Genomic DNA, 25,894 nt, shown 5'->3' on the forward strand with positions numbered 1-25,894 from the left:
AATATTTTCCCAGAGCAATTTCTCAGGTAACAAGTCATGATAACACTTCTGTTCTCCTTTATAAAGCTAGTGAAAACAATTGTATTTTTAACTTACCTGAAGCACCTTCATTATATCACATGCTCAAAAAAAAAAAAGATCATAATTGCACAGTACAAATTTTGATTCTACCAATTGTAAGATTTCATATGATTCAACAAATCTAAATATTCAACAGAGCTATTATGATACTGACACAGTTTCTTTATTCTAGGCTGAAATACTCTCAAATTCAAGTGTAATGATTTTAAACATGCATTTAAGAACATTAAATTATTGTATTCTGAATACTTCCAGGTCATTCAGAGCACCTTTCTCCAATTTTGAAAATTTTTGAGTTATACTGTACATACCTAAAACATCCCATTCAGAACTAATTTTAGAAATTTACTCAAATAAATAAAATACTCATTAATGATGCCATTGAGTGTCCATCAAAAGGAGGAAAAGGAAAATTCAAGAGTAAAAGACCATTATAAAACTAATCAAATGAGACAAAAGCAAGCAATTAAAATACAAGACACAAACCACTGCCAATTTGTAGTAGATGTGATTGCAAAAGAATAATTGCACCTAACAAAATATGTAGTCTTAACACAGAGTATAAATAACTATGACATAGCCACTTAAGAGAACAACCTAACATAAATACAGTCTTTAAAAGCTTAAAATGATTTCAAATTTGAATTTAACATAGAAAATTACATGAAATCTGGAAAATAAAAATCTACAGATGGAAGTTTAGTACTGTGTGTTTTACCTCTGGGAGTTGCAGGCTGCACCATGATTCTATTCTTACATTATAAATCTGTTGTGTGGGGAGCGGGGGAGGAATAACTGTGTTACAGAGGAAAAAAAAAAAAAGGATAGAACATATTGCTGTAAGAACATGTAGTTTTTTAATGTGTCTTAATCTTTACAAGTAACCTTATTCTTATTCTTTAAAGTTTCTTATTTATATAAATGCACTCATCTATATGTAAAACACCGAATGCCCTTCGTGTTTCTTAGTATAAGAATGATCCAGAGAAGTCACTGCTACTTAATTCACATTATTGCATTGTTGAAACCCATACTATCATAAGAAAAATGAGGAAGGGATTCTTTTGTCTTTTTGCCTTCCCCATTATAAACCAAAACACCAATGCAAAGCATAAACCACTACATCAAGGAGAGGAGAGGAGAGGGACTGTTGGAACAGCAGCTGTGTTGAAGCTCAGAAAGGACATGCGTTGGCAGATTTGTGAGGCGATGTCTGCAACACAATGTGCCTAGAGATACTCTGACTCCTAAATTTTAAAGAGTCTGTACTTGATGTTTTGCCTTTTAGAGAACTGTATCTCTCCCTGCCACAGAATATTTTTTATTGAGATGTCCCAATTCATCAGTCTTAGTATGTTGCCACTGGGTGGAGGGCTGTTAATTTATGAAATGAAGAAAAATATGGTCAAGATTAACTCAGAAATGAGTAGGTATCATAAAAACACCTCATACTTATGTACTTTACTTCAGTTTAAAGCATTCTCTTTTCATTTAGAATTTAAACTCAACTGAAAGTACTTAACAGGTGTAAATGAACTTTGAGGAGTACAAAATGAAACAATATGTATACATTTACACTTGACACAGAATCAAAGGTGGACAAATACTGAAGATCTAAATAGGTTTTTGGAAAGGCTACATAGGAAGCAAAAACTTGACAAAGTTCAAGCCTCTATTTTTTCCTATTTTTTAATATTTATAATTAACTCCTTTTTAATTATAATTAACATAGTTTATTTTCATGTAAACAACACAGTGATTCAACATTAATAGACCTTACAAAGTGAATACTACAATAAGTCTAGTAACTATCTATCACCATAAAAGTTACTATGCTATTTACTTTACTAGAGGCCCGGTGCACGAAATTTGTGCACTCGGGGATCCTTCAGTCCAGCCTGCGCCCTCTTGCATTCCGGGACCCCTCGGGGAATGTCCAACTTACACTTGTAATTTCTACATATTTGCCCTGGCCAGGTAGCTCAGTTGGTTTAGAGTGCTGCCCTGATATGCCAAGGTTGTGGGTTTGATCCCTGGTCAGGGTACATACAAAAATCAACCAATGAATGCACAAATAAGTGAATGAACAAATGTCTCTCTGTCTCTCCCTAAAATCAATTTTTAAAAAGTTTAATGTCAACATATTTTTATATATCAAGTGAAAATAAGTCAAAGATAAAGACACACAAAACACATTTTTTTTTACAAAAGCAAATAGAATTTGTTGCCAGTAAGCCTGAAATACAAGAAAAGTCAAATCTCTTCAGGCTGGAAAAGAATCTCTGATGTACAAAAAGAAATGAAATGTCAGAAAGAGTAAGTATGTGCATAAATATAAAATGTTTATCTTCAAAATTTAATTAAAAGATGACTGGCTATTTAAAACAGAAATAGTAATGATCTATTATTACCTTTATAACAAATATAAGAAACTTTAAAAAAGAACTACACCATTTGTTGAAAAGACTGTCTTTGTCCATTGTTATGTTCTTGCCTCCTGTCAAATATTAATTGACCATAAAGGCATGGGCTTATTTCTGTGCACTCTATTCTGTTACACTGATCTATAATGCCTGTTCTTATGTCAAAACCATGCTGTTTTGATAACTAGTAGTTTTATTTATTATCAGGTAGTGTGTCACCTCCAACTTTGTTCTTCTTTCTCAAGATTGCTGAGGCTATTTGGGGTCCTTTGTATTTACGTATAAATTTTTGAAATATTTGTTCTAGATCTGTGAAATAAGCAGCTGGTATTTTAAGAGGAATTGCACTACATCTTTAGACTGCTTTGGGTAGTATGGACATTTTAATGATGATAATTTTCCCTATCCATGAACATGGTACATGCTTCTACTTATTTATATCTTCCTTAATTTCTTTCTTCAGTATCTTATAGTTTTCCAAGTACTGGTCTTTAAACTCCTTGGTGAAATTAATGCCTATATACCTTAATTATTTTTGTTGAAATAGTAAAAGGGATTGTTTCCTTATTTCTCTTTCTGATAGTTTACTATTGGTGTATAAAAATGCCACCAAGTTCAGACTATTAATTTTGTTACCTACTACTTTACTGAATTAATTTATTAGATATAATAGTTTTATGGTGGAGTCTTTAGGGTTTTCCATATATAATATATCATCTGCAAAAAAAAAACAGTTTTACTTCCTCCTTTCCAATTTGGATGCCTTTTATTTTTCTTCTTCTCTAATTGCTGTGGCTAATACTACCATCCTCTATAACAGCGGTTCTCAACCTGTGGGTCGCGACCCCTCTGGGGGTCGAACGACCCTTTCACAGGGGTTGCCTAAGGCCATCGGAAAACACATATATAATTACATTACAATTCATAACAGTAGTAAAATTACAGTTATGAAGTAGCAATGAAAATAATTTTATGGTTGGGGGTCACCACAACATGAGGAACTGTATTAAAGGGTCATGGCATTAGGGAGGTTGAGAACCACTGCTCTATAATAAAAGCCTAAGATGCTAAGTGTCTGGTCGTCCATTCAACCACTCAAAGCACAATATGCTAATGAATGCTAAGGCCACTCAATCACTCGCTAAGACATGCACTGACCACCAGGGGGCAGATGCTCCAACCAGTAGGTTAGCTTTCTGCTGGGGTCCGGCCGATCAGGACTGAGCAAGATGGGCCAGACATACTCTGGAGCCCTCCTGCTGTCTGTCCCCAGTTGGCCAACCTCCTGTGTCCCTCCCCGGCCCCAATCATGCACCGGTGGGGTCCCTTGGCCAGGCCTGCGCCCTCTCACAAACCAGGACCCCTCGGGGGATGTCGGAGAGCTGGTTTCGGCCCAATGGCGGAACAACCAGTCTATATGACACACACAGACCACCAGGAGCCAGATGCTCAATGCAGGAGCTGACTCCTGGTGGTCAGCGTGATCCCACACGGGGGAGTGCCGCTCAGCCAGAAGCCGGGCTCATGGCTGGTGAGTGCAAATGGTGGTGGTGGGAGCCACTCCTGCCTCTATGGCAGCGCTAAGGATGTCTGACTGCCAGCTTAGGCCCCCAGACTACAAGAGGGCACAGGCCGGGCTGAGGGACCCGCCAAGTGCACGAATTTCATGCACCGAGCCTCTAGTGTTGAATAAAAATGGTGAGACAATTTGCAGCCGGGAAGGGCAGAGGACCCCTGGAGAAAGGTAAAAATCAAGGATCTGAGCAGGAGAGATTTGCCAGAGGCCGTATGGTTTCCCTCTGACCCTCCGCCCCCATTCGAGGAGCAGCAGCCTCATGACCAGCCCACCCCTGTCCGAGGAGCAGCAGCTGTGAGAGCAGCCTCTCCCCATTAGCCAGAGGAGCCACCACTGCTGCGAACAACACTCACCAGAGGAGCCGCTGCCAACTGAAGAGCAGCCACTGCTGCGACTGCCCAAGAAGCAACTGCAGCCCGAGGAGCCACTGCCACCCAAGGAGCAGCCCCTGCACAACTCGACTTCTCTATCTGTCAGTGAGATTAAAAATAGGTAGACAAAGAAACCCCCAAAGGAAAGAAAAGGAGGAATAGCCAGAAAAGCAGCTAAGTGAAACAGAGGCATGCAAAATCTCAGACATATGCCGAAGCAATTTCTTCATCAATACTGCTCCTAGGGCAATGGAAACTTAAGAGAAAATAAACAAATGGGACTACATCAAAATAAAAAGCTTCTGCACAGCAAAAGAAACCATCAACAAAACAACAAGAAAGCCCACTGCATGGGAGAACATATTTGCCAATGTTATCACCGATAAGGGTTTAATCTCCAATATTTACAGGGAACTCATACAACTTAACAAAAGGGAGATAAACAACCCCATCAAAAAAATGGGCAACGGACCTAAATAGATACTTTTCAAAAGAAGACAGAAGGAAGGCCAAGAGATATATGAAAACATGCTCTAAATCACTAATTATCTGAGAGATGCAAATCAAAACGACAATGAGGTACCATCTCACACCTGTCAGAATGGCTATCATCAACAAATCAACAAACGACAAGTGCTGGTGAGGATGCGGAGAAAAAGGAACCCTCGTGCACTGCTAGTGGGAATGCAGACTGGTGCAGCCACTGTGGAGAACAGTATGGAGTTTCCTCAAAAAATGGAACTAAAAATGGAACTCCCATTTGACCCTGTGATCCCACTTCTAGGAGTATATCCCAAAAAGTAGAAACACCAATCAGAAAGGATATATGCACCCCTATCTGCATAGCGGCACAATTCACCATAGCTAAGATTTGGAAACAGCCTAAGTGCCCATCTGTAGATGAATGGATTAGAAAACTGTGGTACATCTACATGATGAAATACTATGCTGCTGTAAAAAAGAAGGAATTCTTACCATTTGCAACAGCATGAATGGAGCTGGAGAGCATTATGCTAAGTGAAACAGGCCAGTCAGAGAAAGATAAATATCACATGATCTCACTCACTTATGGAATATAATAAACAATATAAACTGATGAACAAAAACAGATTCAGAGACAGAGAAGAATCGATCAGACCGTCAAACCTCAGAGGGAAGGTAGGGGAGGGTGGGGGTAAGGAGGAGAGATCAACCAAAGGACTTGTATGCATGCATATAAGCCTATCCAATGGACAAAGACAATAGGGGGGTGAGGGCATTAATGGGGGGATAAGGACACATATGTAATACCTTAATCAATAAAGAAATGTTTTAAAAAAAAGAGGTGCACTTGGTAGCTGGGTCAGGCAGGTGGCACTGCTGTACTAAGAAATAACCTGATTACTTTTGCAGCCACAGAATCACAACTAATACTATGATTTTCTTTTCTTTCCTCATGGGATAATACACTGTTTGTGTTGGATGACGTGAAGAGAGGACATGGAACAGCCCATGAACGGGAGAAGCTCCTGCAAACTTATAAGCATTCACAGGATAAGTATGTTAAAAATGTCAACACCAAATATACACATTTGGCAGAGGAAGCCAGAACAACAGTACACTGAATAGGCTCCGAGAGACTCCACCCACAACTTTAGCTTTTCTTGAATTTAAGTGTTTTTCCCTCTGCAGAAACACACATCCAAAAGGACTATAGCCATAGCTCCCAGGAGATGACATTATTTTCTGCTAGGAACATTGGGAGTGCAGGGGAGTGCAGGAGGAATGAGGAGGTAGGGGGCTTTTCTTGTAATAGGCCCTCACTGTGCCGCTTCCTCCTCCTTAGCTCTGAGCTCCTGCAAGCACCTAGGTCCAGGGGCCCTTAATATGCCCTTGTACAGGCTGCTACAACTCCATCCTGCAGTCTGAGCTTGCTCCTTACTGTGTTTTCTCCCCACAGGACCCGGTAAGATGGTGCTTGAGCACCTCTATCCAACAGAGCTATAACAGTTTGAATCCCTCTCCCCATCCCTGAAGCTCCCTACCCTGTTTGGCTTTTATCTTAAGCAGCTGAGGTTAGAGCAGAGGAAGAGAGGAGTTAGAGTGCACAGCAGAAAAGAGGAGCTCTTAAGAGGAGCTCTGCACCAATAAGCCAGACTTCGCTTTGCATTTACTTTCAATTTCAAGTGGCTGTCTACTTGGATTCAATAAATGAACTTACAGGGTATTCAGTCTCACCAAACCTCTGTATATTCTCTTTGCTGACACCTTTATTTGAGCTCTGGTGAGCCCTTGATTCAGGAGCCATATAGCCACACTTACTGCTGTCTGCCTAGGACCCAGAGGCTTGCTGCCTCACTGATGGAATAACATTCTTTCCTCCTCTAGTCTAGAGAGTGAGCAATGATCTAAAGCACCATTGAAGCAGCTTCGTTTAATTTACCTCTCACTGCTTAGCTTCTAAAAAGTCAGTATGGAATCTACTACCTACCACTTAAACAAGACCATTTGCTACTGAATCTCAAATTCCCTAAACTGGCCCACAATAACCCTTGTCTTTGCTCTTACAGAAAAGCCATGTTTCTGTCAACAGTACATCCTTGTTGCCAAAACTGTCAAAAATTGTGAAGGGTCTAGGAACTTACCCTACTTGCAAGCTACATTGTTATGATGTTTCTATCATAGATGCTGGCAAGGCATAAAATGCTTGAGTCAGAGGCAAAGAACTTTATTACCCATGACACGGGAAGCAGCAGAGGATCAGATCAGTGACAGTTCACCTTCCCTACAAGTCCCCTGGTAGAGGGGCCTAGGTGGATACTGTGTACAGTAGGTTAGCATCACAGCTAAACAATACTGAGCTTAGAACATTTACTATTTTTTTATAACAAGCAGAAGCAAGTCTGCTTTTTGCCTGGGAAGGCAGTACTGCATCTCTCAAGGTTGCTAGCTTCAAACAAAACCCTGAGAAATGGATCATGTAAAGAACAGAAGGTTTTTGCATTCTTAGCATACCCAACAATACCCAGCATGTCCTAGGTCACTCAGGGATGCTCAGGGCCCATGGCAGATTGCTTCTCTCCACTCGCTTCTATCAATTCTAATACCAAAGGTCTTAGCACAAGAAGGCAAGTAAATAAAAGTCACAGATGGTTAAAGAAGAAGTAAATGGTCTCTATTTGCAGATGGCATTATCTAGATAGAAAATACTGTAAAATTCACAAAAAGTCCCCAAGACTAATATATGAGTTTAATTAAGTTGCAGGAAACTAGGTCAAAATATAAAAAGTAAAAATTGTACCTATCTCTATATGGTAAAAATAAGCAATGGGAATTTTGTGTGTTTTTTTTAAAAAAAAAATAGGTGCTATTTTAAATAGCACTAAGAAATGCTAACAAAATATGTGCAGGATCTAAAAGCTAAATGCTATAAAATAAATTTTAAAAAGACCTAAGAATAATTAAGATATTGTATCTATAAATTGGAAGAATCAATATTGTTAAGATGTCACTTCTCAAATTGATCCATAAATCCTCTGCAATACCAATAAAAATCACAGTACTTTTTTAAAAAGTATAAAATTAGTATTTATTGAATCTTCACTATGTGCTACTTTACAAATATGGTCATGATTCTTTTGAGATTTTTCTTTTATTTCTTTTTATCAGGACACTGAGGCCCATGAAGTTAAAAATCATGCTCAGATTTCACAGAGAACAGAGTGGAGAACTCTACTCCACAGGCAATCCAGTACTTACTCCCAAGGGACTGAGGCTGGGTTTCTTTGTCACACAAAATCAGATGAAAATCACAGTACTTTTTGAAGATACTATAGCAAAACTTTTTGTAGACAGTATATCTCTAAATGGGGACTAGAGGTAGTAGTAACTGAAGATATATTGCAGTATTTTGCTTGCAGAAAGTCACCAGTGAGCATAGCCTTTAACTATTATTAGTAAATGCTTTACTATGATTAGTAAATTAGTAATGTTATTAGTAAATTTATTTCCCAAATGAATGCCCCACATAGTACTGTGGAAATTACTAAATCTATAGCACTCTACCATTCTCTGGATCTATGCATCAAGGATAGCAGCCTTTTTATAAAAGCATTATATGTCTAACTAATTTCAGTAATAGACCACTAGTTCATAGACAGCCATTCAGCTACGTCTCCTACCAGTGCACAGAATAAAAGATTTGACTTAGCTTTGTTAAATATATATTCCACTTTATCAACTAACTTGATTTCAGGACAAAGAAGTGAATTCTGTAAAATAACCTCTAATAGAAGAATTATGCAAAGAAAATGAAACAACAGAAAAGAAAGAGAAACCAATGTGAAAAAGAAGCACAAATATGACTATGTATTCTTACTGGAAATACGAGAGAAAAATATTTAACAAAATCCGTAATATTTAAGGATGCAAAGAGGAAATATTAAGCAGTCAAAATAGTAAGCCAGAAAATTGGGGGCAGAGGTGGTAATAATTTGGAAAAGGAGCCAAAGACAGTAAGACAACAGTAAGACAACAGACGGAGATTTGAAAATAATAGCAGCTCTGGCTCAGTTGGTCAGAGCATTGTCCCATACACCAAAAGATTGCAGATTCGTTTTCTAGTCAGGGCACATACCTAGGTTATAGTTTAGGTAAAGGGGGCAACTGATCAATGTTTCTCTCTCACACGGATTGCTCTCTCTCTCTCCTTCTCTTCCAACTCCTCTCCTTCTTCCTCTTTGCCTTCCTCTCTTTCTAAAACCAGTAAGCATATCTCAGGTGGGGCTAAAAAAAAAAAAAAATACACAGTCCAAAATCTAGGTTGAATGAGAAAACGGAAAGAAATGCCATGTTTTATTTTTATAATGTATGTGATGCTAGTTAGGCATTTACTTACAAATACATAGTATTAAAAATAAAAAATAAATAAAAATGCCATAAACTTAGGTGAGGTATGAAAGGATGGGAATAATGCTTTGTGAAGTTATTTTGTTAAGAGTATAGAATTTGCCCAGCCAGCATTGCTCAGTGGTTGAGTGTCAAATTATGAACCAGGAGGTATGGTTCCATTCCCAGTCAGGGCACATGTCCTGGTTGCAGGCTCAATCCCCAGTGTGGGGTATGCAGGAGGTAGCCAATTGATGATTCTCTTTTGTCATTAATATTTCTTTCTCTCTCCCTCTCCATTCCTCTCTGAAATCAATAAAAATATGTGTTGTTTTTTTTAAAGAGTATAGAATTTTACCCAGAAAGGCCACAGGAATATTGAGAAAGAAAAACAAATAACGCTACCTGATATCAAATTATACTACAAGGCCATAGTTATCAAAACAGCATGGTACTGCCATAAAAACAGACATATAGATCAATGGAATAGAATCGAGAACCCAGAAATAAACCCATGTCTTTATAATGAATTAACATATGACAAAGCAGGCAAGAACATACAATGGAGTAAAGATATCGTCTATTCAATAAATGGTGTTGAGAAAAATGGACAGATACACACAGAAAATGAAACTAGACTACCTTCTTACACTGCACACAAGAATAAACTCAAAATGGACTTAAGACTTAAATGTTAGACTCAAAAACCATAAAAATCCTAAAGGAAACATAGGCAGTAAAATCTACAGACATTTCTTATAGCAATATTTTTGTCCATATATCTCCTTAGACAAGAAAAAGAAAACAAAAATAAATAAATAAACAAATGGGACTACATTAAACAAAAAACTTTTTTGCACAACAAAGGAAACTATCAACAAAATGCAAAGATGGCCCACTGAATGGGAGAACATATTAGCCAATGATACATCTGGTAAGGGGTTAATATCCAAACTTCATAAAGAACTTATAAAACTCAACACCAAAGAAACAATCAATTAAAAAATGGGCAAAGAACCTGAATAGACACTTCTCCAAAGAGGACATACAAATGGCCAACAGACATATGAAAAGATGCTCAATGTCACTAATCATTATAGAGATGCAAATTAAAACTACAATGAGATATCATCTCACACCTGTCAGAATGGCTTTCATCAATAAATCAACAAAAACAGTGTTGGTGAGGATGTGGACAAAAGGGAACCCTTGTGCACTCTTGGTGAGAATGCAGTTTGGTGCAGCTGCTGTGGAAAGCAATATAGAGTTACCTCAAAAAATTAAAAATGGAGCTGCCTTATGACCCAGCAATTCCACTTCTGGAAATTTACCCAAAGAAACCCAAAAAACTAATTCAGAAGAACATATACACTTAAATACAATTTAAAAAGTGACTTTTCAGCAATTAGGAACAGCTTTTTGCATATATTCTTCGTAAATATTTCAAAGTACTTTCAATTATGGTTCATTCCAATATTTTGTAAAGTTGAGTTTTTTTACATACAAACTCTGAATCATAAAAACATGTAGCATCAGAACTACAGGGGTCTGATATAAATAGTGCAATGTAAATGTAAACAATAAACTCTCACACTCACCATTATCCAAACTTAAGGGGGAAAACGTATAAAATTAAATTTTAAAGGCTCCCATATCGGGAAGCTTAGGAATTAAAATTCCTATGCAATCAAACTAGAACTAAAAAGATAAACATAACTTGTGAAAAGGGATTTTAATAGAGATATTTAGGGTTAGGTTCATATATGTTGTTCAGTTATCATTAGACAAGTTAAATTGCTTTCCAAGGTTGTTAAAATAACTAATTAATAATCTCTAGATATTTTATAACAAAATTTGGCTTTAAATCACCAATTCTAGCATTTTGCAAAATTAGTATCCTACATGAATAAAAAATATGTTAAATGCACAAGTATGGAAATTTGTTACTATGGAAATAAGAATGTTTATAAATTCTGATATATGTAATTTTATATTAATTTTTTCATGAAATAATATCATCTGATTTTTAATACAGAGGTATAGATATTTTCATCTTTGTTAAAGACAAAGGAAGTTAGGATTATCCTGCTAAGAAATCAGAAAACCATGTAATCACAAAACCAATTTGTGGTGTTTAAAAAGAAAACTATACTAAACCTAGTACATAATAAAAAATTGTTGTTTGTAATATATTGTGTATCTTTAACAACATATCACTTGCACAGGGAATAGAGCAATGTCCAGACCTGAGCTTTTCTGCTGCCATTACTTTTTACAGAGATCCCATTGTTTTTTCAAAATAGTTTCAATTTAACTTGGAAATACTGCCTCACAGAGAGTTAAAGCACAGAAATATATTCAACAAAAAGGATCAAAGTTATATTGTGGCCCAGAAAATGTTTAACTTGCTAAAAATTATGAAGCTAACTAATAAGTACTGTGTAAACCCAGATCACCCAAAACTAAGTCCGAAATACCTTCAGAATTTTCTAAAGAGAGAAGACCAACTACAGGTAGAGGGGAGTTTGCTGAGTTCTAACACCAGTTCTGCTACTATCAAGTCATTAAACTTCTCTATGTCTTGGTTGCCCCAATTTCATAGGATAATTTTAATGAAATATACAGGCAAATACTTGAACCCTAACATGCTAATAAGTTCTCATCCCCAGCACTAGTGACAACTGATGCTATTATCTTTTCTCTGGTTTTAGTTTTACCCGGTATACTGGTTAATAATGCAGATTTTTTTTAGTAGATGGAGTTACACATATTTTGATATATATGCGGTTTGACATGTATGCTATTTTGTTGTATTGACAGCAAGCTTCAAAACTTCATATGTCAAATTTGCTGAAGGTGTTAACATCATAGATATTTTTATGCTTAAAAATGTCGAATTTTGTGCCAAAAAAAGCACTTGTGGGAAGTTTTAATTCATTACTTTATTTTGAAGAAAAGTACTGCTGAAAGTTATCATATACTTTGGGAAGCAGTTATCATACTTGGGAAGCTTATGGTGAACATGCTCCATCTCAAGATACTTGTGAACGCTGGTTTAAACGCTTTAAAAGTGATGATTTCGTTGTGAAAGAAAAAGAATGTCCAGGTCAACCAAAAAAGGTTTGAAGACCAACAATTACAAGCATTATTGGATGAAGATGCATGTCAAACTCAAAAACAACTTGCAGAAAGATTAAACACTGCTCAGCAAACAATTCCCGATCGTTTACAAGCAATGGAAAAGACTTTAAAGGAAGGAAAATGGGTGCCAAATGAACTGAACGAAAGACAAATGGAAAACCGAAAAGTCATCAGTAAAATGTTGCTTTAACAGCATAAAAGAAAGTCTTTTTTGCATTGAATTGTGGCTGGCGGTGAAAAGTGGATTTATTTTGAGAATCCCAAACTCACAAAATCATGGGTTGATCCAGGTCAACCATCAACATCGACTGCAAGGCCAAATTGCTCAGGAAAGAAGACAATGCTCTGCGCTTGGTGGGATCAGGAAGGTGTGGTGTATTATGCGCTTCTAAAACCAGGTGAAACTGTTAACACTAATTGCTACTGACAACAAATAATCAATTTGAACCACACTTTGATCGTAAAACGACCAGAATGTGCCAGAAGACATGGCAAAGTAATTTTGCTTCATGATGACGCACCATCACACACTTCAAACCAGTTAAAGACACGTGAAAAGATCTTGCCTGGGAAGCATTAACCCACCCGCCGTATTCACCAGACCTTGCTCCTTCAGATTACCACTTGTTCTGATGGATGGCACATGCACTTACTGAGCAGCACTTCAAAACGTAGTAAGAAGTGGAAAATTGGGTCTCTGAATGGTTTGCCTCAAAACAAGAAAAGTTCTATTGGGAAGGTATCCACAAATTACCTGAAAGATGGGAGAAATGTGTAGCTAGCAATGGACATTACTTTGAATAAAGCACTTTTGATGTTTCTCTTGAAATTATCGTGTTTTCTTTGATTACAAAATCCGCATTATTAACCGGTACAGCTGGTAAGCTTCAAATAACAAGTTTGTGCACATGCACACACTCTTTCAACATGGATAACATCTTAACAAGATCTTTTGCTCTAACTTTCAAAATGCATGAAAAGTGGCACACATTTTAATTTTTAGCATTACCAAAGTCTTGCCACACAAACTTGTGCAGAAAATTTTAGAAATTCACAACAAAATTTTCCACATTACTCTCAAGTTCTACTGAAATGCAATTCAAAACTCATATACTACTCAGCCAACCCCTTGTATAAGCTTTAACACTACCAACAAATTATAAAAATGTACACTACTTTTCAAAATTATAAATAATTCTAATTATAAATTTAAAATTTAGCATACACTTTAATAAATGAAGATGATCACTAATATTCCTAAAATAATGGAAACAGATGATATCAATATCCTAAAATCCAATCAATTTGCATTATGTCTTCTATTTTGTCAACAGATAGAAGACAGCTGCTTTATATACTCAAGTCTAAAAAAATACTCTTCAATGTTGAGAACCGAAAATTATTTATAGGTGAACAAAATTAATAGAAATCTGACTTCAAAGTAATATTTTACATTAATTACATATTATACCATTTGTTCTTTTGATAGCATATCTATCTCAAAATAATTTAGCTTTATAATTTATGAAGACTTGTAACTTCCTTTTTCCCTTACCAAAATATTCACCCAAAAACATTAGCATATAGCTATATATAATAGGAGACTGCTATACACTAAAATAGAAGTAGCCAATTGAAATAAAATATTATGGTGAATGATCAGTATATACCTACTAAATAAAAGATTTAGTAAAGGTAAAGACTGAATAGTAACCTCTAAAGTAATGCACATGATTAAATCTTTATACACAGAATATACTAATAGAAATGGATCTTTTAAAAAAAACATTTAGCAACTTGAGATGTTCACAATTTGGAATACACAGAGAAGATGACTTGAATACAAACAAACTAGTTGAAATTCAATGTGGTTCACAGTAAAGATGCAGTGGCTTTCTATTTGTACAACAAAGAATCTCAACCAAAAACATATATGACTAAAATATTCTCAAGTGCAATTTTCTGGGCTTTTAAAAGAATACATACTCTTACAAACTGAATTCTTTTGTGACCACCACCCCCCTCCCCATGCATATTAATGTTTGGCATAAACATTAATAAACAACAAACCAGAATATATATTTTTAAAGGACTTACTCATGTCCTATTTAAGAGCAATATACAACCACTTATAGCCTTTTAAAAAAGCATCCTTATATAAAAACAGTGTGTGGGGGGGGGAGCCCTGCTATACATATGAACAAAGTTCAAACCCGATACAACTGACCAATCAAAATTAGTGAATGCACTGCATCTCTCTGCAGTGGAGAGCAGCGACAAGGTAGGCTGTCATTCTGCAAAAGCTGCCCAGAATAGGCTTTCCTCTGAAAAGCAGTGCCGTTCCTTTTTAGAAAATGTTGTCTCTGGAGACAGGAAGACTTCAGCATGTTAAATTACTTTCATTATGTATTTTCAGACGCTTATTGATTCCACAGGAGGAAGAGTGAGAGACTGCAGCAGCTCTAAGCAGCACTACATATTCCATACATTAGCAGTACTGCTGAAACAATGGCACAGTACAGACAAATATTTTCATTAAGGTCTTTCCGAAGAGATGTTTATGACTCTCTTCCCAAGTCCTCTCCTAACAAGTGAACAAAATGAATCAATCAAAACTGGAAACGCTTCAACTACATCAGGAATTTATCAAATCTTTAGCGGAGGTAAGATTCCTTATTATAGTATGCAGCTGCTTTTGAACTGGCATAGTGGGTAAAATTACTTTGAAAAATAGCCTGAATTTTAAGAGTTTATTTGCTTAATTTTACTTATTGTTAAACATGTATCTTTTATATTTAAGACATGAATATTTTATATGTAATTTTAGGATGCAATGTTAAATTCAAAAATATTAATTGTTAATTCACTATGAAGACATCAGCTTTTAAGTCACTTCAAATATACTAAGTAATCTTAAAGTCATCAACACAGTTTTCCTTAAGAAATGCTTATTTTTCTTAAAAGAACCAGGGTTACTACTTAGCTATTATTTATTACTCAATTTTTGGTTCAGTTTATCATTGGGCATGGTATTTAAAAATTATTTAATTTGCAGTTACATTTTTCAGTTTACCTTTTATATTTCAATTACATAAATAATTCTTCAATGGAAATTTATAATAACTTACCATAAAATCTGTTTTAATCAATTAAATTCAAGCCATGTGCTAATAATGTAGCAAGTTACAATATTTTACAGCTGGAAATATTGTTCAATTTATTATAAAGATGAGGGAATGACAGCATGTTTAATATAAGCCAATTGCTCATAATCTCTGAAAATACAGGTTAGCTTAAAAAATGAGAGCAGAAATCAGTCAGCTTTAAAAAACTACAGTTTTTCTTTCATGGTTATATTTGTGATGTTAATTCTGTTATTAAATAATTTACAACCCTTGTTAGGAAAAGAGAATATTGTAATTAAAGAAACCATTAAATTTATGTATAAGCTGTGGCTATAAAAATACAGTCTGCTTACTGTGATAACAAATGCTGTATATAGTGTTAAAATAAACAAAACTAACTTCCAATTCATCGGAAATTATTAGGAAGCCCTATTTCTTAATCTTTTTTTTTTTCTTTTGCACAAGGGCCCACAGCAGCTAATTCAGTACTTACAACTGAAAATATGAAGAATGCATCTGACCGAGCATCTATCTACCTAGCTGTCTGAACTATAAATTGCAGAATATTCTTGTAACATATGATTTTAAGTTACTAAGGAGTTAAAACCAGAGAGAATAGGTCTACATTACTGCTGGGATGTAACACATCAACAGTAATCATCGACAGAAGATGCTATATAAAATAACCACAAAAAGAAAAACAATATAAGTGTAAAATCCTGAAGACAAAATGGTGAGCACTTTAAAGAGGGTGTTTATACTTTAATATATCAGAATTGTGGAGCTACTGATTCATAAAGAAACAATGAAACATGGATTACCGAAATAAGAATGCCAAATATTACCAGCAAGCTAAATGAAGCTTTAGCAAGTATTTTCTATACTAAATATTGAGATATTTGTATTAATTAATATTACTAAAGGATTTTTCCATTGGAGTTTTATGACCAATTATATATCCTCTTCTAATGAAAACAAACCAGATTAAATAACAGATGGTTTTTATCAAAAGAACATGGACTGGATTTATAATATAAAACAAGTTTATATGATCTAGAAATCATTTCAAAATAATTAAGACTGCTATAGAAACAGTGTGTAACAAAAGGATGTCTAAATACATTTTAGGAGCTAGAAACCTTTTTTGTTTTCACATGTTCTGGAAAATAAAGAGACGCTATCATATATTTCCATAAAGGGAATCATAATTCCTATCATTTGAAGAAGTTTCGCTTGGCTGTGACTTTTTAAGACAAAACAAACAAAAATATTGTTTACTGGTCTTTAGAAATCCATCAGCCAACTAAATCTCACAATTCATGCATTTGAAGTATTGGAGAGAAAATGAAAGAATGCCTACAAGACATGAAATAAAACACAGCTACTTCACTGCTGTCAGGTAAAAATTCATGTCAAAATTTGTCAATGACATCATGCATCAATTTGTGAAAAACTGCTATAGTGAACCAAAAGGCCTATAAGGCAACAGCAAACAGGTAGGTCAGAAGATGCATGCTCCCCATCACACCGTTTAACATTTACAAAAGAAAAGAATCTTGCTCTAAAGGAGATGCATTTTTCTTCATTATCACCGAACTTGACATTTCTACTGTATTTACTTATAAATCTAACTGATGTGACAAAGACCTGATGTTTAATCTGTCAATTCAGAAAATTTGAAAATTTCACACACTTAAAATTTTCCATTTTTATAGGATTTCAATGTTAGCTAAGACCTTCACTTTCTTGAATATGTGCCTCTGGTAATATTTTATACCAAGCTCAAAAGAAATATGCCATCATTTATTTGTGCTTCTGAAATATTACTCCTAAAATAATATGCATAGGTAAGATTGTATTCTAGAACTTATAAAAGGTTACATCAAGTAAGAGGTTAACCTAAGTTCTGAAAATTACTAGCCTTTATAATTTATGCTTATGATTTTGCAATCAAAATTCTGTACTCAAAATGTGAAATATAGTTGGTTGGAAGATTTTATATTTTAACTGAATATACTACTGGTTACTGATAGTTTTGTCTAGAAAATCAGACATTAGTTTTATGAATTACCCTAAATCTCTATTTATTAAAATATAGATTTGCATAAATTAGCAAGAGGTGTTTTTTTTTTTTTTTTTAAGTTTCCTCAAAATTATACACAGGGTAATTTATATAAAAGGTTCCAGAGAGAATGTGAAACTTTAAAAGATTCCTCAGAAAATGGGCTTCAGATACTCCTTTCCCCTAAAATTTTTTTTTTTTACTTTAAAATTCCTGCTTATATAAAACCAACTGATATAGTATTTTAAACCACTCCAAAAATGGCTATTTCTTAATATGATATTAAATTTCAATTTTCTCCTTCCACAAGATACAAGAGGGTGTGGTCACAAAATAAATCATTCATAGGAGTGATTATTGTTCCAAGCTTTGTGACATTTTACTTTAACATATGTCCCTTTTCTTCCAATTTTTGTAATATAAGTGTGCTCACTATCAAGTTCAGTGAGCATTTTCATGATTAAATGTGAAATATCTATCCTTTGTCTAATTCCATGTGAAAAACTCCAAATATCCCTAAATCACACTGTTGACTTGTGAATATGAGTTACAATTAAGAACATGAACAAAATAATTTAAAGCAAACTGGTACTCTATACCATTTACCTTCTAATCTAAATAAACACTTGTCCTGTTCATTTGAAATCTCAGGGGAATAATTATACCTACACTAATTATACTAGAACAAATTAAAACAATGTTTATTTTCCACCTTCTCACAACACTTTAAAATGAAATCTTAAAACACTGGGCTAAAAGCAGTTTTGCATAATGGGTAGTTTTATTATACAAAAAAATATACTGTGTACTCAAATAATAAGTTTAAAAAACCCACATGAGTAGAATGTTTTCAGTGTATGAAATAATTTTGAACTCTATAAAAGTAAACCTCATATAGTTATTTCTTCAAAGGGAGAACCCAATTTCCTTTTACGTCAAAATAATGCAACATTGCTATTTCCTAATTCTGCTTTCCATTAATAGTTTACAAACTTAAAAATTAAACTAAGTACACAATAAAAAAGGTGTGTTTTTTCCCACAAAGAACATATTTTATATGTCATTTAAATTGCCAAATAATCAAATAGTTTTTCTATTTCACTTTCTAGGGAAAAAAAACAACTGCTCCAAAAGAATGTGTTTTTCTCCCATTCTGGAAATCAACATGCAGTCTGAATCTAACATTACAGTTCGAGATGACATTGATGACATCAACACCAAAATGTACCAAACACTATCATACCCATTAAGCTTTCAAGCGTCTCTCACCGGATTTCTCATGTTAGAAATCGTGTTGGGACTTGGCAGCAACCTTACCGTACTGGTACTTTACTGCATGAAATCCAACTTAATCAACTCTGTCAGTAACATTATTACAATGAATCTTCATGTACTTGATGTAATAATTTGTGTGGGATGTATTCCTCTAACTATAGTTATCCTTCTGCTTTCACTGGAAAGTAACACTGCTCTTATCTGCTGTTTCCATGAAGCCTGTGTATCTTTTGCAAGTGTCTCAACAGCGATCAACGTTTTTGCTATCACTCTGGACAGATATGACATCTCTGTAAAACCTGCAAACCGAATTCTGACAATGGGCAGAGCGATAATGCTAATGATATCCATTTGGATTTTTTCATTTTTCTCTTTCCTGATTCCCTTTATTGAGGTAAATTTTTTCAGTCTTCAAACTGGAAATACATGGGAAAATAAGACACTTTTGTGTGTCAGTACAAATGAATACTACACTGAACTGGGGATGTATTACCACCTGCTTGTACAGATTCCAATATTCTTTTTCACTGTCATAGTAATGTTAATCACATACACCAAAATACTTCAGGCTCTTAATATTCGAATAGGTACCAGATTTTCAACAGGACAGAAGAAGAAAGCAAGAAAAAAAAAGACTATTTCTCTAACCACACAACATGAGACTACAGACATGTCACAAAGCAGTGGTGGGAGAAATGTAGTCTTTGGTGTAAGAACTTCAGTCTCTGTAATAATTGCCCTCCGGCGAGCTGTGAAACGACACCGTGAACGAAGAGAAAGGCAAAAAAGAGTCTTCAGAATGTCTTTATTGATTATTTCTACATTTCTTCTCTGCTGGACACCAATTTCTGTTTTAAATACCACCATTTTATGTTTAGGCCCAAGTGACCTTTTAGTAAAATTAAGGCTGTGTTTTCTAGTCATGGCTTATGGAACAACTATATTTCACCCTCTGTTATATGCATTCACAAGACAAAAATTTCAAAAGGTCTTGAAAAGTAAAATGAAAAAGCGAGTTGTTTCCATAGTAGAAGCTGATCCCATGCCTAATAATGCTGTAATTCACAACTCTTGGATAGATCCTAAAAGAAACAAAATTACCTTTGAAGACAGTGAAATAAGAGAAAAATGTTTAGTACCTCAGGTTGTCACCGACTAAGGAAAAGTCTAAGTTTTACCAAATCCACATTCAGAAGTTTTAAATTTAAATTGTAAAAAAGTAAAATTACTGCCAAATATAAGAAAAAACATTTTAAGTATTGGTTATGTTGTAAATTTTCAATGTAAATGTCAAGATTAGATTAGGTCATATATATTCAATTTCTTCATAAATTAATGTATTTGTTGCATGGCAGTTTGTTAAAGTAATATCATATGTATATTTTGTCAATATTATGTCCATCAGGAGATATTCATGTAAGTCATATTTTCTAAATAATAAATACATAGCCTTAAAACAGTCTATAACTTAAAAATATAACTGGCACAGGTATCCTTGTTTTTTTCTTTTGTAAAGTATATTGTTTCTAAGCCACAAACTATAGATATATTTATATGTCAACTGGAATAGCATTTTAACATAAGAACCAAAATTACAGCTCCAAATAATCAAAACAATCCAGAATTTTCTGTATCACTATATTGTTTTCTGATATAGTCAACTTGCTGTAATATTTGATGCACCAAAAATAATGAACCATGTATAAAACTTTATCCTTTTTTTAAATGTAGAAATTGTAAGGTTTATCAGAATTTTAATATTCAAGAAAGAAAAACAAATAACCTATATTTCACACCAAGATAGAGAAACTTTTTAAATTCAAGTTTATTATGGAAAAGAGTTTGACATTCTAAAAACAAGGGCATTATGCCTATACTATACAAATGAACTGATAATAAAGAGAAGGAAGAAAACTAAAGCACCAGCCTCATTCTTCCTTTTCTCACTTTGCTTCAGTCTAAGCCAAATGCTTGGAATTAATATAGTCTGCTGGCAAAAACGGTGTATTAAAATAACTTTATTCAAGTTGGTCTTTATGTGTAATAAAAGTTAATTATTAAAATCTGAATACCAGGGAGAAAAAAAGGACTATATTATTGTAGAAAAGCTTAACAAAGCCCACTATTTTTAATTTTACATATATAGCAACTTTACAGTAATACAATTTACACAATGTTACTTACTACCCTACCCATAACTCCCAAATATTTCAAAATACAGCAGTTCTATTTCCACTCTGTAAATCATTAAAATGGCAATAAACCTAGTCAATTTGTTTTACTCTACACCATTCAATGTAAGCATTTTTGTCTCCAATCCTCAACTTATGTTGGAAAATTATGAAATTACTAATCCTCACTATAGATATCAGGTTTGGGAATTCTTATCAAATATTTTTCAACTGTAATAATCTAATAATCTATTCATGAGTGCTAAGTATAACTGTATCAGAAAAACAGCAATAAATTTCTTAAAGTGGGCAAATACTTGCTCCCTTATCATTTTGTTAACTAGATAATTTTTATTCTATTTTTAACACTATATTCACTAAAGTAGCAACTCGTTTTTAATTAAATTTTATATTAAACAATTCAACAATATATTACTTTTATGTAAATAAATGAAATTCATTCAGTCAAGTTTACTAATACCCTAATTCTTGGGGAAATGAGCACCATGCAATAACTTGAATTCCCTGAGGTTACACAACAAATTCATTTACCTCTGATAATAATGCTAACAATGTCAAATTTTGGCAAAGCTGAAATTATTTTCTTCCTACTTATTTTCTACTCTTTTATAAAATTAAAGAAATGCTATTTGACAAAATATACCATAGGACTTATTTCTTGAAACCTGGAAGACAAATTAAGAATTCATAAAAAAAGATATTAAGAAAATTTTCATTTGATAAATATATTTGGCACAAAATATCTGCTAATATATTAACTTAAAATTTTTAAACTTATTTCATAGTTGAACTTCCAAGCATAAGTTAAAATTTTAGTATTTAGTTTTATTATCTTAATAAAAATTCAACTATTTTTAGAGTTTTCATATTAAGAGAAAACACTTTGTGTTTTAAATATTTTTAACCCTCAAGTCTATACATATGCCAAAGGACTCAGTTAAAAAACACTTTTCTAATATATTTGCCTAAACTACTTTCAAGTCCTCTTGTTCTCTGTAATAAGTAATCTATCAAAATAATAAATAAATGGCAAATATTATAATGTTGCCCTCTAACTGTTATTATTTCTACACCTGACATTGAAACAGACAATTAACAAGCATCTTTGCCAACCAATAAGGACCAGGTAAACAAAAGCATACCCACTGACTTACAATAAAGAAAAATCATACATACCAGACAATTTCTAATAGCTTTTTAATGTTAAATAATATATCAATCAAAATTATATTTATAAGTTTAGCTTTAAAAAAAAAAGACACACATGTTTGCAATTACCTCAGCTTAAATGAGAGGAGAAATAGAAAAATGTTTTTGTTAAATGTTTGTTCTATGAAAAGGTGAAAATTTTTTTCCCTTATGACGACTTTCACCACCATGTATAAATTTTTCTATTTCAAGTAACTTTAACAAAAAAAGCATTAATAGTAACTTTTCATGTTAGAATGAATTTTTTAATGCCAAAGAAACGGAAGTAACAGTAAATTCAATGTGTGAATCCTTCTTAAAATTATGTTTTTTCTATCCATATGTCACAAACCACAAGCAAAGTTATCAATTTCTATTAGTTAACTGGTTCTTCAAAACTATAAAAATAAGAAGTATTATTGTAAAAACTAACTGAAGATGAGCTCAACAAGATATGAAACTGTGATTTTTCTCTTTTGTTTGATTTGTTACTTTAAGGAGGTTATTATTCTACCAACTAGCCCCAACAGATGGTCAACCTATTATGAAAACTGAATTATTTACAATTATGCTTTTTTAAAAAATGGCATTCATAATAGTTCTGTACTTCTCACTCATCGTAAGTCAATTTTTAGGTATGTGGTCTATTTTTTAATACCCCAAATAAAATTACAGCAAAATCTCAGTTTTTGGACATTTAACTGAGATTAGACTTAAAAGTGAAAACCTAAAAAGTGAAAGAAAATAGGTTGTTAGTAGCGCTTTAGTCAGCATTGTAATTTCAAGACTACTTTGTAAAAGTCAATAAAACTTTGTTTTCTTACATTTTATGACTGCACATTTAAGTAAGCTTTGTAATGCAATTAACACGTTAATTCTTACAATGTAGAAGGCATTACAGCAAATACTCATATTCATATGGAATAGAGTCATTACCTTCAGAGCTTAAAGTCTAGAATCAAGGTAATAAACAGTATAGCAATATCTATTTAAAGGGTAGAATGTGATAAATGCTACAAAAAGAATAAAGTTAATAGACGTAATAAAAAGAAATTATGTTTGATTTAAAAATAATATATAAACAGTCCTGGCTGGTGTGGCTCAGTTGGTTGGGCACCATCCGGTGCACTGAAAAGTTGCTGGTTCGATTCCCAGTCAGGGCACATGCCTATCTTCAGGCTCAATCCCTCCGGGGGATGTGCAGTAAGCAGCCAAATGATGTCACACACATATCGATGTTTTTCTCTCCCTCTCCCTTCCTCACTCTCTCAAAATCAATAAGCTATTCATTTTGTTAAATATATTTTTTATTGATTTGGGGGGGGGGAGAAGGGAGAGGGAGAGAGAGATAGAAACATCATTGATGAGAGAGAATCACTGATCGGCTGCCTCCTGCACACCCCCTACTGGAGATCAAGCCCACACCTGGGCATGTGCCCTTGACTGAAATCGAACCCAGGACCCTTCAGTCCGCAGGCCGACGTTCTGTCCACTTAGCCAAGCCAGCTAGGGCAATAAGCTATTCTTTTATTTAAAAAACACACACACAATATAAACAAAAGCACTGTTGAGGGAAACTACTGAAACATATTTTGGAAATGGTCAATTGTTTTCTTTAGAAGTTATACAGTAGTGAGAAGTTCAGCTGGTAAGTTTCATTGGGGCAAAAGGCAGAAGGTCTTTAATGCCAGCAGAGAAATCAGATGAGGGGAATAATACAATGAGAAATGTGCTACACAAATAATACTAATAAACAGCAATATGCAGAAAAGTTTATTGGGTAAAACTGTAATGGGAAGCTGAGAAACGAAACTGTTGCTGGGTAAAACAACAGAAGATGGGAAACTATTGCCATCACCTGGATAGGTTATGAGGCCTGGTAGTAGCTTTGCAAAGGAGCACATAGATGTGACAGGCAATGTGAAGGCAGAATCAATAGGGAATGCCTACTGACTAGAAAGACAACTGGGATAAGAGATTAAATCATTTTAGATGGCCATAAAAAGAAGCATAAGAAACAAGATTAGCCTCAATGAACTAAGAAAGTTTAAATTATGTTTTGTATAAAGTACATAAATAAAAAGAGCTAAAACAAAAATGCATTTCTGGCAAAGCAGCAAATTCAACTAAAATAAAATCAATAATATTATTTAAGAATGTTCTAGTTATTAGAAACTATTCAAAATAAAAATTTTAAATTGATGTTTTAAAATACTATAATTTTATATATTGGTTTATTCCATTTTTCCATTAAACATATTTTCATCTTCAGTAATCTTTTAATTATAAAAAATTAGAAATATAATAATGAAAAAATGTCCAGGTATTTAAAGTAAAAAATGTAAATATCCTTTGCTTTTTTCTAATAATCTACACTAATAAAAGACAAAGACGCTAATTGACCATACCTTAGCTACGCCTTAAGCCACGCCCACCAGCCAATCAGAGCGACTACATGCAAATTAACCCAACCAAGATGGCAGCCAGCAGCCACAGAGCTGGAGCAAGCAGGAGGCTTGGTTGCCCCAGGGATGGAGGAAGCCAAGCTTCCCGCCTGCCCTGGCCGGCTCTGAGCTCCACTCAAGGCCACAAAGTTTCAATTATAGAAGGTAAATAAATCCCAGAATAAAAAAGAAAAAAAGGAGAGGCTGGGAGCTTCCGTCGCCGAAGGGCTTGGCCAGCCTGAAAATGGCCCTCAGCCACTCACCCAGACTGGCCAGGCATCCCAGTGGGGACCCCCACCCTGAAGGGGGTGTGACCAACCTGCAAACACCCATCAGCCCCTCACCCAGGCTGGCCAGGCACCCCAGCGGGACCCCCACCCTGATCCGGGATACCCTTCAAGGCAAACCAGCCGGCCCCACCCGTGCACCAGGCCTCTATCCTATATAATAAAAGAGTAATATGCAAATTGACCCTAACAGCAAAACAACTGGGAATGACTGGTCACTATGACACACACTGACCACCAGGGGGCAGATGCTCAATGCAGGAGCTATCCCCTGGTGGTCAGTGCGCTACCACAGGGGGAGCTCTGCTCAGCCACAAGCCAGGCTGATGGCTGCCAGCACAACAGTGGTGGTGGGAGCCTCTCCCGCCTCCTCAGCAGTGCTAAGGATGTCCGACTCCAGCTTCGGTCTGCTCCCTGCTGGTAAGCGGACATCCTCCGAGGGCTGCCGGGCTGCCAGAGGGATGTCTGACTGCCAGCTTGGGCCTGATCCCCCAGGGAGCGGGCCTAAGCCAGCAGGTGGACATCCTCCGAGGGGTCCCAGACTGCAAGAGGGCATAGGCCGGTATGAGGGACCCCCCCCCCGGGTGCACAAATTTTTATGCACTGGGCCCCAAGTTTATTATATTCATCTAACTCATACACATATCCCCTTCATTCCTTAATAGCTTTATAAAAATAATTTTAGAATATTAAAAAACATACAGCAATAGTTCTAAAAAATAATATTGATATCAAATACTTAAACCTTTTTCTGTTAAAATAAATAGCTTCAAGCTACAGTCCAGATCATCTTATTAAAGGTAAGAAAGGTAACCTGACAAACTGTGAAGCACATTACTTTTCTAAATAGTGGGAAGAAGCAA

General features: G+C 34.8%; 2 protein-coding genes across 6 annotated transcripts in view; one reads left to right on the forward strand and one right to left on the reverse strand.

The window, feature by feature from the left end:
• COG5 (component of oligomeric golgi complex 5) overlaps window positions 1-25,894 on the reverse strand; it is a 196,686-nt gene that overhangs the window by 116,761 nt on the left and 54,031 nt on the right. The window lies entirely within an intron of this gene.
• On the forward strand, window positions 14,716-21,206 carry GPR22 (G protein-coupled receptor 22). 5 transcript variants are annotated; one of them, XM_081101804.1, is made up of 4 exons: window positions 14,719-14,739; window positions 14,875-15,121; window positions 16,049-16,316; window positions 18,755-21,206. In XM_081101804.1, exon 4 carries the CDS (start codon window positions 18,781-18,783, stop codon window positions 20,077-20,079), a length of 1,299 nt encoding a protein of 432 aa, XP_080957930.1. In that variant the 5' UTR covers window positions 14,719-14,739; window positions 14,875-15,121; window positions 16,049-16,316; window positions 18,755-18,780; the 3' UTR covers window positions 20,080-21,206. The 5 variants fall into 5 exon arrangements, with proteins under 5 accessions (XP_080957929.1, XP_080957930.1, XP_080957926.1 ...); XM_081101803.1 differs by having other exon boundaries at window positions 14,716-15,121; XM_081101801.1 differs by lacking the exon at window positions 14,719-14,739 and having other exon boundaries at window positions 14,884-15,121; window positions 16,049-16,982.

Source organism: Myotis nattereri (assembly GCF_964212035.1).
Source record: "Myotis nattereri genome assembly, chromosome: 11".
Taxonomy (NCBI): domain Eukaryota; kingdom Metazoa; phylum Chordata; class Mammalia; order Chiroptera; family Vespertilionidae; genus Myotis; species Myotis nattereri.